This window comes from Podarcis vaucheri (assembly GCF_965113315.1).
Source record: "Podarcis vaucheri genome assembly, chromosome: 17".
Taxonomy (NCBI): domain Eukaryota; kingdom Metazoa; phylum Chordata; class Lepidosauria; order Squamata; family Lacertidae; genus Podarcis; species Podarcis vaucheri.
In genome coordinates, this window is record NC_138755.1 from 3672179 (window position 1) to 3686402 (window position 14224).

Genomic DNA, 14224 nt, shown 5'->3' on the forward strand with positions numbered 1-14224 from the left:
ACCTTGTGAGGTTTGCCTCCTTGTGCGGGAAGTCTTGGAGGAAGAAAGCATTGCCTTTTCAATTTCTGCTTTAGGCAGTGATTAAAATCGCAAGAGCCAAAGGTCAGTGAAGAAAGGTGTCAGGCCCCATAATTGTTCAGAGCTTAGCAGGGCCGGATTTAGGTTTGATGAGGCCCTAAGCTACTGAAGGTCATGGGGCCCTTTATATGTCCAGCTGTCCTTTGTCAACAACAAATTGTCGCTGTTTTTTGTGTTGAATATATGCTATGGTGGCGGGTGGGACGCGGGTGGCGCTGTGGCTAAAGCCTCAGCGCCTAGGGCTTGCCGATCGAAAGGTCGGCGGTTCGAATCCCCGCGGCGGGGTGCGCTCCCGCTGCTCGGTCCCAGCGCCTGCCCACCTAGCAGTTCGAAAGCACCCCCGGGGGCAAGTAGATAAATAGGTACCGCTTACCAGCGGGAAGGTAAACGGCGTTCCGTGTGCGGCTCTGGCTCGCCAGAGCAGCGTTGTCACGCTGGCCACGTGACCCGGAAGTGTCTTCGGACAGCGCTGGCCCCCGGCCAATAGATGTGAGATGGGCGCACAAACCCCAGAGTCTGTCAAGACTGGCCCGTTCGGGCAGGGGTACCTTTACCTTTACCTTTATATGCTATGGTAATTTATGGACCTAATAGGTATCTAAAGCCATTTTCCACTGTTACTGTATGTAGGTTTTATTTTATTTGTTTTTTATCTTATATTTTGGAAATGTACATCCAGTTTTTCCCCCATTAATTTTTTGGGGGGCTCCCAAGAGAGTGGGACCCTAAGCTATAGCCTGTTTAGCTTATACGTAAATCTGACCCTGGAGCCTAGCATGGAGTGGGGAAGATAGAGCCTTTCCTCAGGTGGGGCCCCCTTGGTCTTCTAAGCTACTGCCTCCCCCTGCTGGACCCTTGGAAAAGTGTGGCACTTCAGACGCAAGGTTTCTCTGGGGCCATGTCTGACTTTTGGAGCTAAGACCACACATCAGGAGTTAGAAAGATAGGCTTCCAGTGTCTGGGCTGCTGGTCAAGCCCTTTCTCCTGACCCCAATGCTCATGCACCCCTTTGACCAGGAGGGGTGGGCGGGCGTGGGAAGAGGATGCAGCAGTTTCCCTTCTTCTCCGGGTGAGGCAGCCAAGCTCATACCCAGACATCCATTTACTGGTAACTCAGTTCCTCCTGTGATCCTTCTGCTGGCTTCTCTCTTGTATGCGCATGCAAACCGAGGAAGAAGGTGGAGAAAAGGCCTGGGGTGGGCATGAACAGGAGCTCCTTATTCTGTGCATTTGAAAGTAAACCACTGGTTCTCCAGCTGCTGTCCTGGCAGGCCTACAAGGAATTCCCTTATATATTTCAAGCATCCCCACTGCAGGATTGGGGCCTGTCGTGCTGTGGCCTCAGGGCTGAAGGAGAGACAGCAGCTAAAATGGCAGACCTAGGCCAAGGCAATCTGAATTCAAATCTCATTGGGTGCTTCTTGAGTAGGTCACTGAAGCTTTCCCTGCAAAAACCTGCTCTTTAAACTGAATTGGAGCAAAAGGCAATCCACAGAAAACCCATTTGTTGTGATTCAGCTTTAAAGAGCGGGTTTTCCTGGGAAAGCGCTTGGACACGGAGCGTTGGACCTGCGCCTGGGCGGAAGGGGGTTACAGGTAAGGGTGGATAAGTCCAGAGTGAAAGGGGGAATGCTTTTCCATTTTCTCCCAACACCAGGTTTGCCAAAATAAAGGAAAGAAAAGTACTTCATCACTTAACCATAACTAGTACAGAACTCACTATCATCAGATGAGGTGATTGTAATCTGTTTTAGTATTTTAATTTTGTTTTCGTATGTTTTAAAGTATGGTTGTGAATTTCCCTCCATTTTATTGTTTTGTCTTTTTTTGTAGACTATTTGAAGTTTTCTTTACAATCAAACAGTGTATAAATTTTATTAAATAAATAAATGAAATGAAAACAGCCTGTAAGGTTAGGTGGCTTCCCCCCGATCCCTCCCCCAAGGATCACACGATCTCACGCACGATACGTCTTAGCCAAAGAGCTTAGCCATGATGGTTTAAAGTGGCCGCTGCATGAACAGAGGCAAAAAGAGCTGGGAGAAGCCGCAAGGGAAGCTCCATGTGTTTATTGCTCTGCTTCTGAGCACTAAGAGACACCTGGCTGGTTGCTTTTGGAGTAGACGGGCCTCTGGCCTGACCCAGCGCAGGTGCTCTGATGCTCAGCATTGCTATTCCCCATTCCTTTACCTCCTCTGACCCCACCCTCACCCCTTCTCTTTCAGCCCTTGCCTCGCAGGGAGTGGAACGCCCCAGTGCTGAAATACCTTGTGCAGTGGCGACCACGGAACCACGAGCAATGGAACACGGTGGAAGTGGAGCGCCCCCCTGTGGTGGTGACGGACACCCCTGTCTTCTCGCCCTACGAGATTAAAGTGCAGGCGCAGAATGGCTTTGGCAAAGGACCTGAACCGCACACCACTCTTGGCTACTCTGGGGAGGGAGGTGAGATGGGAGTGGGGGAGCTGCTATTGTGGAAGGGGGAGATGTAGTGACAAGCGTGGATTTTTACCCATCGAGGCCACCTCAGGTAGGAATACCTCAAACAAAGCCAGGTTAAAGCCAGCAGAACACCTTTTCAAAAAGGCATATTTCATCATGGGTGTCTTACTAGGATCAGAAAAAGTGTGGCTCCTCTGTTGCTAGGTTTGGGGGAGAAGCTGACTTCCATTCAGATTTTAATGCGAACCTACCTAATTCAGGGTTGTGGCCAGCCAAGCTCTACTCCGAGCAGACATATTGAAATCAACACGATTGTGGGTGAGATCTTGCCCATTTTGGGTCTTGTGTGGAATTGGCATGAATGGCAGTGTTACGTCGTCAGCCGTGGCAGACATGGCAAGGCACACAGTGATGGCACAGCGGGACATGTGGGTAGCGGTGGCAGCAACAGATATCATGGTAGCAGCAGTGTACTTTCCGAAACAATATGCAGTATGCAAATTGAAAGGCAGCTGTCATTTGCATTCTTCATGTCTCTGTATTTTGTGCTACAGTTCTGCAAGGAGGAAGTGTGCATAAAACATCATCTATTAGTGAAAATAACATGCATTGTATTAGGCATAATCACTTGCAAACCTTTGTATATTAGGCAAAATTGCATAGCGAAATATATGTATCAGGAGAAATTTGCACTAAAATGCTGACACATTTTTGAGGACTTGAGGAAAACAGTGGGTTTTCCCAGGGAAAGCAGGGGGAGAAACAACACCCCCCCCTTGCACCCTTGACTAGAAATCATGGGACAAACAGAAGTGTGGATGAGCCCTTAATGTGATTTTTTGGGTGCCTTCTGGGACCTTTGTGCCACAGGTGAGCCACTGCTGCATATGGTGAGGTGTCTGCCCAAGGCAGCCTCTTCAGCCTAGTCGACACCCCTCAGGCGCAGCCGAGGGCACTGTCCCTGTGCCAGCCTTGATGTAAGAGCCGCCTGCCAGTCCAGCCAGTTTGGTCTCAGGTAGAGAAACGTTTTGGGCCTGCTCAAGCTCTCAGGCCCTCTCTTCTTCTTGCCTGGCCACATCTGAATGGGATTAATTGCTCTCCCGATAGTACCCGAAGCCGTCCCTGAGAATATGGGAATTATGGTGATCAACAGCACAACCATCAAGATTTCCTGGACCCTGCTTCACAGACAGAAAATTTTCGGCCACCTCAGGGGATTTAAGGTAAGGGCAAAACCTCACCTCTGCTAGTGGGCAGAGGTAGGCAGCATCTGCAGAGGTCTGTTCATTTTTACTTGTTTGTTTTCAGAACTTACATCCCACTCTTCAAATAAATTTCCCTGGATCCATTACAATGCTGCTCTGTCACTAGCAAAACCAAAATACAGTGGTGCCTCGCAAGATGAAATTAATCCGTTCCGTGAGTCTCTTCGTCTAGCGGTTTTTTCGTCTTGTGAAGCAACCCTATTAGCGGCTTAGCGGATTAGCGCTATTAGTGGTTTAGCAGCTATTAAAGGCTTAGTGGCTATTAAAGGCTTAGCGGATTAGCGGCTAAAAGGCTATTAGCGGCTTAGCGGCTTAAAAAAAGGGGGGGAGCGGGAAAAAATCGGAACACTCGCAAGACGTTTTCGTCTTGCAAAGCAAGCCCATAGGGAAAATTGTCTTGCGAAGCAGCTCAAAAACGGAAAACCCTTTCGTCTAGCGGGTTTTCCGTCTTGCGAGGCATTCGTCTTGCGGGGCACCACTGTAATAGCACAGCACAGTCCTGGACATATCGACCATAAAAGAAGTCCCACTGAGATCAATAAGACCTGGTTCCCACTCAGGTGGTATAGGATTGCAGCCTAAATTATTCAAAATAGTAAGCCGTTGCAGACTAAATCAGAGCAAAATAAGAGAAATTTATGGAAGCAAATTGTGGTGCAGAATTTGGAATACAGTACTTTGCTGCAGAATTATTGTTGTGTGTGTGTTTTTTAAAAAAATTAGTTGAGTGTACACACACCCGACTGGCCTAAAGGATTTCAGTACAATGCAAAACAGCTCTGCCAACTCACAATAATTTTACTGTCCCAGCCAGAATTTCATCCTTCTGCCCAGCTGCCACATTCACTGCACTGAACGCCAGGATAAAATGTTGCTTCCTTGCTTTTTTTTAAAAAAGGCCCTTTGAGAAAGAGTGAAGATGTGCTCAGAAACATTCTGGGCCCCTATAGATTAAACTGTTCTTGTTTTATCTATAAGCTGCCTTGAGTCCCTGTCAGGAGAAAAGGTGGGGAATAATACAGTGGTGCCTCGCAAGACGAAAAGAATCCGTTCCGCGAGTCTCTTCGTCTTGCGGTTTTTTCGTCTTGCGAAGCAAGCCCATTAGCGGCTTAGCGGCTTAGCGCTATTAGCAGCTTAGCGGGCTTAGCAGATCAGCTGATAAGCAGTTTAGCGGCTTAGCGGATCAGCTGATAAGCGGCTTAGCGGATCAGCTGTTAAGCGGCTTAGCGGCTTAGGATCAGCTGATAAGCGGCTTAGCGGCTTGGGAAAAGGGGGGGGAGGAAAAAAACCCCACAGGAACTCGCAAGACATTTTCGTCTTGCGAAGCAAGCCCATAGGAAATTCGTTTTGCGAAGCACCTCCAAAACGGAAAACCCTTTCGTCTAGCGGATTTTCCGTCTTGCGAGGCATTCGTCTTGCGGGGCACCAGTGTAATAAGAATAATTTTTTTTAATCTATGTGCCATTAAAAGGGCAAAATCACTCTTTACATGATCAAAGGTACCTCCCATCAGGTTTTTTAAAAAACCTTCTTCTTGGAGCAGGGAGGCAGTCTGCACATGGCAAGAGGCACTTTGCACAAAGGGTGCCAGAACCAAACAACTGTGAGTGCATGTGTGGCTAACAGAACTGGGGGTAAAATCTCTGTTCCTCTCTCTCCCCCTTCCCCAGATTTATTATTCAAACTTTGGGACCATGGCAGAGCACAGCCATCGCCAGGTCTACCTTCACCCCCACCCCCACGGGGACCTGGAGATTGAAGGGGATGTGTCTCAAGTCACCCTGGGGGGCTTCAGGCCCTGGAGCCGGTACCGACTTCAGATGAGTGTGCTGAATGGGCAGGCCGAGGGACCCTGCAATGAGGCCCTGGAGTTCAACACCCCGGAGGGAGGTAAGAGCCCGAAGCCCATCACCCTCAAACCCTCCACATTTGATCTTCCCCTCAACGCATATGGCTAACCTGCTGCTAACTTTATGCTCCTCTTACTTCTAGGGGCTGAGCCCTCCCACCGCATTCTCTGCCCTTGTTTTGTTAGATGCAAGTACCAAAGCATACAGAAATTATAACAGTAATAACAACAAAAATTCCAGCAAACCTCAGCGTAACACGTTGGGTAACCTCATTTTATCCCACAAAAGTCCTCTGTAGTAGGTTGTTGTTGTTTAAAGGGAAAAAGAAAGATACATTGCAACATTTTTAAAAACTGAGGAAAACTGCAATAACAAAATAACCATAAAATATAATTAAGGTTACAGAACTATATTGTATATGTGTAGTTGCATAAACTAATTGTTTCCCTTAAGTTACTGTATTCATGTGTCACTATGGTTTTGACAAATACTTTCCAAATATCATTAAATTTCCCCAAGCAATAATCTTCGTCGGAAAGCAATCTGTTCATGAGTTGCCATCTCATCTATCCACTGACTGAAGAGGGCTGGACGTTGCTCCTTCCAATGTATCAATATCAATGTTTTTGCAGATTCAAGGGCACAGAGAATCCATTTATTTTGACTGATTGTCAAGCCCCATATATTAGGGTTAAACTATAGTTTAAGCTGATGTTATCTTCTGAAATTTTTAATTCTTTCCCCACAATGATATTTATTCTTCCTAATACTTTCCCCCAAAATTTTTTTCCAAAACTGAACACTGTATAAACATGTTTCAAGGAAGCAGTTTCCTTATTGCATCTGCAAGATCATGTTGTTGTTGATAGACCATGCTTATGTAATTGTGTATGAGATGATCTAAAGAAAGGAAGCTGAAACATTATCCCATTGTTTAACTAAGATGGAGCTTGTTAATCCTCTGTAAAAGGTTGTGCTGAGAGATAATAACTTGTTCAAGGTAATCCAGTGAACTTTGAGCCTGAGCTGGGATATGAACCCGGGCTTCCCACATCCAGGGGTAGCAGTCTGGTCTCTTGGTGCTCACTTTCAGCTTTTTAGCCCCAAGAAACTTCTGAAATGGGAGTGTTTCTTTTCACCACATGTGGCCCACTTCTTCCCAAATGCTTCCTCTCACTATCTTCACTCTCCTTTTCTCTCTCTGCCTCCACACACAGTGCCCAGTCCCCCAGCATCCTTCCACTTGGACTGCATCTCAGATACGGCACTGAAACTGGAGTGGACGCCCCCCAAATTCCCCAATGGGAAATTGCTGAGATACAAGTTGGCCTTCCAGCAAGGTGAGTCCGTGGAAGCGTTTGTCTGGCCGCTTGCAGTGAGGTTGGTCTGTGGAATACTAGGGGGCTTGAGAGGCATTTGAGTGGGCATTTGTCCAGAAAAACAGCCCAAAATATTCTTAGTAAAAATAAAGCATATTGTACTTTGGATGTGGGAGTATAGATTGTGTTTTTAAGCATACTGCTGCTACTGTTACTTGTAATACTGCCAGTAGTGACAACTAACAGTGACAACCCTAATTGTTAATTCTCCAACCCTCTCTGCCTTCTTGCGCCTAGCCAACCAGACAGCCAACCAGACGGCGCTGGAATCCACCTCCTACAGCATCAGTGCTGAACACAATGACTTTAATCTCACTGACCTTGCCCCCCATACTCCCTACAAGTTGTACTTATGGGCAGAAACCAGTGTGGGGCCAGGGGAGCCATTTGTTCTGGAAGAGCATGCAATGCGCGAGTCAGGTAAGTGAAGCCTTATGGATACGCCCTCCAGGGGGAACCTGTGGCCCTCCAGATATTGTTGAACAACTCCTGTCATCCCGGATCACTGGCTATGTTTTCTGGTGCTGATGGGAGTTGAGTTCAAGAGCATCCAGAGGGCCACACAGGCTCCTCCATCCCTGTCAAACCCAGGGAGAGAAAGAGAAGATGTTTCCTGTGGAGGTTGCACAAACTCCCTGCGTAGGACGAGGAGCACAAAACTGGGGCAAGGCCACCCCCACCCCCCTGCCATAGCCTGGCCCTAGGGCACTGCTCCCAGGGCCACCCATAGTTTGCCGTTTTTGTTTTTTGTAAGTTAAAGTAGGTGCCTTTGAAAAGAATAAGAACAGGTCGTGAGGAGGACTTTTGAATAATCCTTGATGTATTTGTTTGCTGGATTGGTGATAGTGTGTGTGCTCCTTTTTTAAAAAAAATACTCTTGAAATTCAAATAGAAATTGTATTCACACTCAGAGATTATAGGATACAGCTGTATGTTCTGGGTCAGAGATGGGGAACCTTTGGCCCTCCAGGTTTTGCTAAATGTACTCAAGGTTTCTCACTGACCTTCTTTTATGTTGCTGTCCCTGGCACAGCTTTTAGACAAAGGTTCCCAGACAAAGGCTTTCGTGGGGGACTCAGTAGACATACCTGATGTCCATACGCCACATGCAAAGAGAGTGATTCCTGTGTTGATCCCAACATGAAGGTCAGGGACTTGCAGGATCAAGGGCCAATAGATAATTATGGCTTGTTTCAGAAGTGACATCAAGTGATAAAGCACTATGTGAACAAGTCCTGCATGTTCTCTCGTCCCCTCATGTGCCCTGTATCAGTTAGTTTCTCCCTCTTCAGCAACAGAGTGCTTTGTCATTTCATCCTAACCAACATGCTTTGGTTTGTGCATGATAAACCATGATTTGAAGCTGATTTGCAATTTCGATTTGGAAGGGGAAGTGCAAGCCATAGTTTCCAGTTTCTGACATACAGTAGTGGTAAACTATGGTTTGCCCCCATGAAAGAAGTAACTAAATAAAGGGGCCGCATGGGGGTAAACATGCAAGCCTGAGCCTCGTTCATGTGTGAATAAGCTGAGTACTTGAGGCAGAAGATCCAAGGTGTAACATTGCTTTCTCACTGATGAATATAGGAAATATTCTTCCATTGCTTCAGCATTCCAATGGAGAATTTTCTAGCAGGTTTGTACTCTGCTAGTCAGAATGATATGTTTCATGGCATCCATGATCCATTGCCTGGAGGTAATGCATTGCTTTGCAACAAGGCTGCCTCTATGATCAACAACAAGTATTAAGACTTGAATCCCCCCTGGGTCTTGAACTGGTGTCCTGAGGGATGTCAGACAAAGACTCACTCACTCCCACCAAACTGCAGGAACCCTCCATGTCAACCAAGGAAACCTTCTTGCACCAATAGAACATAATTGGTCAGGTGATACTTCAAGACCAGGCTTTCTTTCTTGATTTCTTGTCTGAGGAACTAGGAGATCTTCTCCTGTTGTGTGAAGATTGCCTCTGCCTTTCTCCACAATTGGCAGACTTTTCTTTGACAGACAATTCATGTGAATGAGGTGGTGACAAAGCTTTCAAGTTGAACTATTGTTTGTACTACTAGTCTAGAGGAAGTCAGAAAATGAGGCCAGCTCAGTAATTCTATGATGGTCAGTTCATTCTAAAAAGGGGGTATTGTGCTATCTGGTGCTGTTCTTGTGCGGGGTGTGTGTGTGTGTGTGTGTGTGTGTGTGTGTGTGTGTGATGCATCAGCACAGCAACGTGCATTTTGGACTCACCTTGGTGGTTCAGTTATGGGGGTTGTCATGACAAGTTCCTGCAGTTCAGAATTTACCACTGGCTTAGTAGCAGTGGTCAGTAAGAGAGGGGAGACAGGGAGCAAGGCAGAAGACTGGGCAAAATTGTTTGGATCCAGAGATCTGTGGATTCCAAGGGAAGAGCAGTGGTTCCAAGATGTTAAGAATGGACAGGCATCTGAGGGGTGGGCAGAAGACCAACGGGGTAGGAGGATGATCCAGGGGAAGGAACCAGTGACTTATGGGGTTCTGCGCCGCCCGTGAGGCAGGAGCTGTCAGGGACTGGGCAGAGGAGGAATGGTGGAGACCGCCTCCCCAGCCTGACCCTTCCAGGGAGGAGGGAGAGGAAGACAGCTTAGATTTACAACAGGGGTTTGAGGGAGGTCGCAGCTCAGAGGCAGATGAGGGAAAAGTTGGGAAATGATGGGAGAGGAGGAGGAAGCAGCAGCAGCAGCAGCAGCAGCAGGGGAGCAACAGCTGACAGACACAGTGTCTTTAGAAAGCATTCCAGACTCCACCTCCCAGAACCCGGCGAACCTTGAAAGTAGGAGAGCAAAGGGCTCAAAAGCAGAGGGCGTGGAGCAGCTCCCGTAGAAGTGATGAATGGGGAGGTGGAAGGGATGAGGGATGGAGATTCACTAGGGACAACACCATTATCCAGAGGCTGGGTTCTATAGCCTCTCTCTGTAAGTACTGGATAAAAAGAGAAACATTCCCTTGTCTTTGTATGTTTCTGGCAACTGGCTGGGAGTCGCCGACAGCTGCCTGACAGGAGCTGGGGGTGGAGAAAGAGGAAGAGGGAAGAGTCTGGGAGAAGGAGGCAGGGGCAGAGTTGTAGCAAGGCGCAGGGGCCAAAGAGACAGTCCCAGAGAGAGTCAGGCCCATTAGAATCTCCATCCTCTCCCACCCTGTCTCCAAGTGTGGAGGACAAGGAGGGGATTAAAGCGACAGGAGCAGCTGGAGCCGCCACCACTATAGGCTGCCACTTGCTTGTACACATTATATCAGATGAGGGGGTTTAGGTGAGCTGAGTGGGGTGTGGTTGCATTGTTGCTGCAAATTAGAGTATAAGTCTGAAGAAGTAGCTTCCTAGCTAGCTAAGTAGCAGGAGTAGTGTGTATATTTGTTGCACCTTAGAAACTGATCCGATCGAGTGCTTTGCCAATAAAGAACTACATTTCTGATTGCTTGTCATCGTTGGGGCCGGACTGCTTGGAACACGAGAGCAAGCAGTGGTGGCTCATGCAGCAAGATCTCTGCTGGGTGACAAGCTTTCTACCATGGAGTGGGATTGCCTAAGGGGAAAGGGCCCTTACTAAACGGTGCTTTTGAGGTGCAGGAAGAAGTGCTACTTTCATTTCATGTGGCTGCATTGCAACATGTGTTCTGGGTGGTGGTTAGAGAACCAGCAATGCCAATAGAGGCTGCTGGTGCCATCACTTAGAATCATAGAATCATAGAATCATAGAATCATAGAATCATAGAGTTGGAAGAGACCACAAGGGCCATCGAGTCCAACCCCCTGCCAAGCAACCTGCTCACAACCAAGTGAGTGCTTGCTGCAAAAGCAACAGTCCGCCACATTCTCCACATCTGACTCCAGTAAGGGTGGCAGGTCCCCTTTGCTCTGCCAAATGACCTTAGTTCTTGGAGGACCCCCAGTTTCAGACTTCCACAGCCAGAAGTATCTATCACTCTTGGAAGCAGAAAGAAAGGAAAGCAACACTTTATCTTGGTTACCTTCCCCACTCCCTTCAGGATCAATGATTCTCAGAAAACAAAAATCTATGCCATGTTCCAGATTTATCTGTGGTTTTTTTCATGCAGAATTTCAGGATGATGGGCAGAGAAGATCAATCCATGCATGGGATCATAGGGTATCACTTCCAGATGCTTTTTCTGCCTTGATTATGTTGTTTTTCTCTATGGAGGGCTCTGTAGCAAGGCTGGGGGGGGGGCTGTGGCCCTACAGATGCCCTTGGGCTTCAACTCCCACTGGTCCCCAGCCAGTAAGGCTAATCATCTGGGATGTTGGGAGCTGCCATCCAGCAATGTCTAGAGAGCCATAGATTCCTCGTCCCTGCTCCATGAAGTTAATCAGGCATTACTTTCTGTTGTCTTCTTAAGGAAGGCATTGAAATGTTAATAAATTCCTCTGCAACCTTGTTTTTCTTTCTGCCTCCATGCCCAGTGAACCTGAGCTTTATGAATATCAGTTTGGGTGAAACAGGGAAGAACTACACCACCATCGTCTGGACCCCACGTCCCAACCAGCGAGATGTGGAAATCAAAGTCCATCTTATGAGCAAGACTGGTAAGAGCAAGCAAAGGTGGGCGGTGGCCCTTTGGAGAAGGAGGTGGGTGGTGGGTGGGAGGGGAAACCACAGCAACTTTCCCTTCTCTCATGGTCTTTGTGCCACCAGAGAAACTGAGATGCTACTTACTGTAATTTTACAGGTGTGGTAATTGAGAAGGAAGGATAGAGGCTTTCTCATAGCCACCAGATGACTCCATCGGTCAACCAAGTCCATAAATATCCTGCACATTTAGCAGTGTGCACTGGTTTTAATCTTCCCTGCCAACAGAAAATGGACTGTGTTGCTAGAACCTGGAAAAAGTGGCAGGCATGGACACTTGCTGTTGAAAATGTGGATTCTCTTTGCTACTGAAACAAAAAGAGCACAGGGCAGGGCTGGAGAACCTTGGTGACCTTCCATATGTTTTTGGACTCCAACTCCCATGAGCTCCAGGCAGCTTGGCCAGTGAGTTAGGGACGAAGGGTGTTTGTAGACAACAGCACCTGGAGGACCACAGGTACAGCACAGATCTTCCCATCTCAGCATTCTTGATGATTAGAATTCAGTGTTCAACCTCTAAAAGGTGAATAGTTTAGTGAATAGATTTTGGACATACTTATCATCCTTCTTCATCAAGTTAGGCAAATGGCATAAATGTTAGTCATTTATACACTGAAGTGAAATATTTGCCTTACCGAGTATTGATAAACAGCAATATTTGCAAAGGAGGATTTTGAAGAGAAAGCTGCTTGAGTGAGTGGGAGCTAATTAATTGCTGCTCTGACACACAATGCCCTTTCTGCAGGCAGGGATGGGATGGAGCAGAAGACTATCCTCCATTCCTCTTCTGCTAGTGTGATGATGGATATTTCCCAATAATTTTGCTCTTGGCATGAACAAATTCTTCTCACAAAAATCCTCCAAAGCCAGCAACAGATGTCATGAGCCCATCTGAGCATCTGAGAACAGAATAATATTGATGGCATTTAGTAACAATACTGACAGTGTCTCAGTCAACAACTTGGAGAGTGGAGGCTGGTCCTTAAATTCTGAAATAACATAGTTATATACACTTTTTAAGGAGAGGAAAGGCAGCATACAAATCAGCCTGTGCTCTTAGTGTCTGCTGGGCAGCATCAGCAGGCCAGTTTCTAGCTCAGGCATAGGCAAACTCAGCCCTCCAGATGTTTTGGGACTACAACTCCCATCATCCCTGACCACTGGTCCTGTCAGCTAGGGATGATGGGAGTTGTAGTCTCAAAACATCTGGAGGGCCGAGTTTGGCCATGCCTGTTCTAGCTAGAGATGGGGGAGAAGTACAATTAAGTTTGCATTTAAAGGAAAGTCTACTGAATTCACACTGTCCAAAAAACACTGCACAAGCCAAAGCACAACCACCCTTTGACATTCACATTCACTGAAAATTGCAAGGAAGTACTCCAGCCAAGCAATGTGTAAAGGTGCAGGGATCCCTGACTGTTAGGTTCAGTCGTGAACAACTCTGGGGTTGCGGTGCTCATCTTGCTTTACTGGCCGAGGGAGCCAGCGCACAGCTTCCGGGTCATGTGGCCAGCATGACTAAGCCGCTTCTGGCGAACCAGAGCAGCGCACGGAAACACCGTTTACCTTCCTGCCAGAGCAGTACCTATTGATCTACTTGCACTTTGATGTGCTTTAGACCTGCTAGGTTGGCAGGAAGTAATGTGTATAAGAGGTTTATTATAAGAGGCTTATTATCGAGGTGCATGCAATGCATATATTAGTGAAAATAACATACAAAAATGCATTCCTTTAGGGAAAGTGTTAATATTAGGGAAAACATGCTTTGCAAAAAATGTGTATATTCAGCAATATTGCTTATAAAATGTTCACACTAAAGCACTGGTGAATCTTACAATCATTTAAAAAAACAAAACAAACAATTATGTGGAAACATGGAGAACTGAATTAAGCTTGGGGAAATGAAAGGCTGAAAAGGTCAGGTTTGCTCACGCTGACTTCACCTAACCCAGATTCAGGTGAAAGGGTGTGGCTGCCCAGGGGACTGAATGCACAGTCTGGTTTCCCCCTGTCTCTCTCTGTTTTCCAAGCAGATAAAGAATCGTGGCGAACCGTAGGGGATGCCAGCTCCAGCCAGGGATCCTTCAGCATCGCAGACTTGCAGCCAGGCAAGCAGTATCGGGTCCGGCTTGTGAAAGCGCACCGCACTGGGGAGGATCAGACCATCTGGGAGACAGAGGTTGAAACTAGTGGCGTAGGTAAGTGGTATTTCGGACCAAGGGGTTGCATTGCTAAGAAGAGTGGTTCTTTTGCTGGATCAGTGAGCAATAACAAGACCAAAAGGTGAGGAATGATATCAAAGAGATTTATTGCAGCTTGGTTACTACAAAGAAAAAGATGGATTTTTTTAAACAAAATTTTTTAGGAAATCTTTATTAATTTTCATATAGACAAATATACACGAGATACATAACATACATGACATAACATATAATACAGAAAATAATACAAATGAATAAAAACAATGAAATAAGAAAAGATAGAAAAACAAACATAAACAAATACAATATATTACACTTACATGACAAATTAAAATATATAACTTCCAATAATTTTCATTATACCACTTATAATATCTGTATTCTTTGCAC

General features: G+C 46.6%; 1 protein-coding gene across 9 annotated transcripts in view; it reads left to right on the forward strand.

Annotated features, from left to right (window-relative positions):
• L1CAM (L1 cell adhesion molecule) overlaps window positions 1-14224 on the forward strand; it is a 102315-nt gene that overhangs the window by 72599 nt on the left and 15492 nt on the right. For 7 of the 9 annotated variants that reach the window (XM_082205696.1, XM_082205698.1, XM_082205699.1 and 4 more), the window contains 7 exons: window positions 2304-2523; window positions 3628-3743; window positions 5456-5675; window positions 6853-6975; window positions 7252-7434; window positions 11468-11590; window positions 13664-13831. In XM_082205696.1, the coding sequence (XP_082061822.1) occupies window positions 2304-2523; window positions 3628-3743; window positions 5456-5675; window positions 6853-6975; window positions 7252-7434; window positions 11468-11590; window positions 13664-13831 (1153 nt within the window). The remainder of the gene's footprint in view (window positions 1-2303; window positions 2524-3627; window positions 3744-5455; window positions 5676-6852; window positions 6976-7251; window positions 7435-11467; window positions 11591-13663; window positions 13832-14224) is intronic. The other 2 variants (XM_082205697.1, XM_082205700.1) reach the window with 1 other exon arrangement.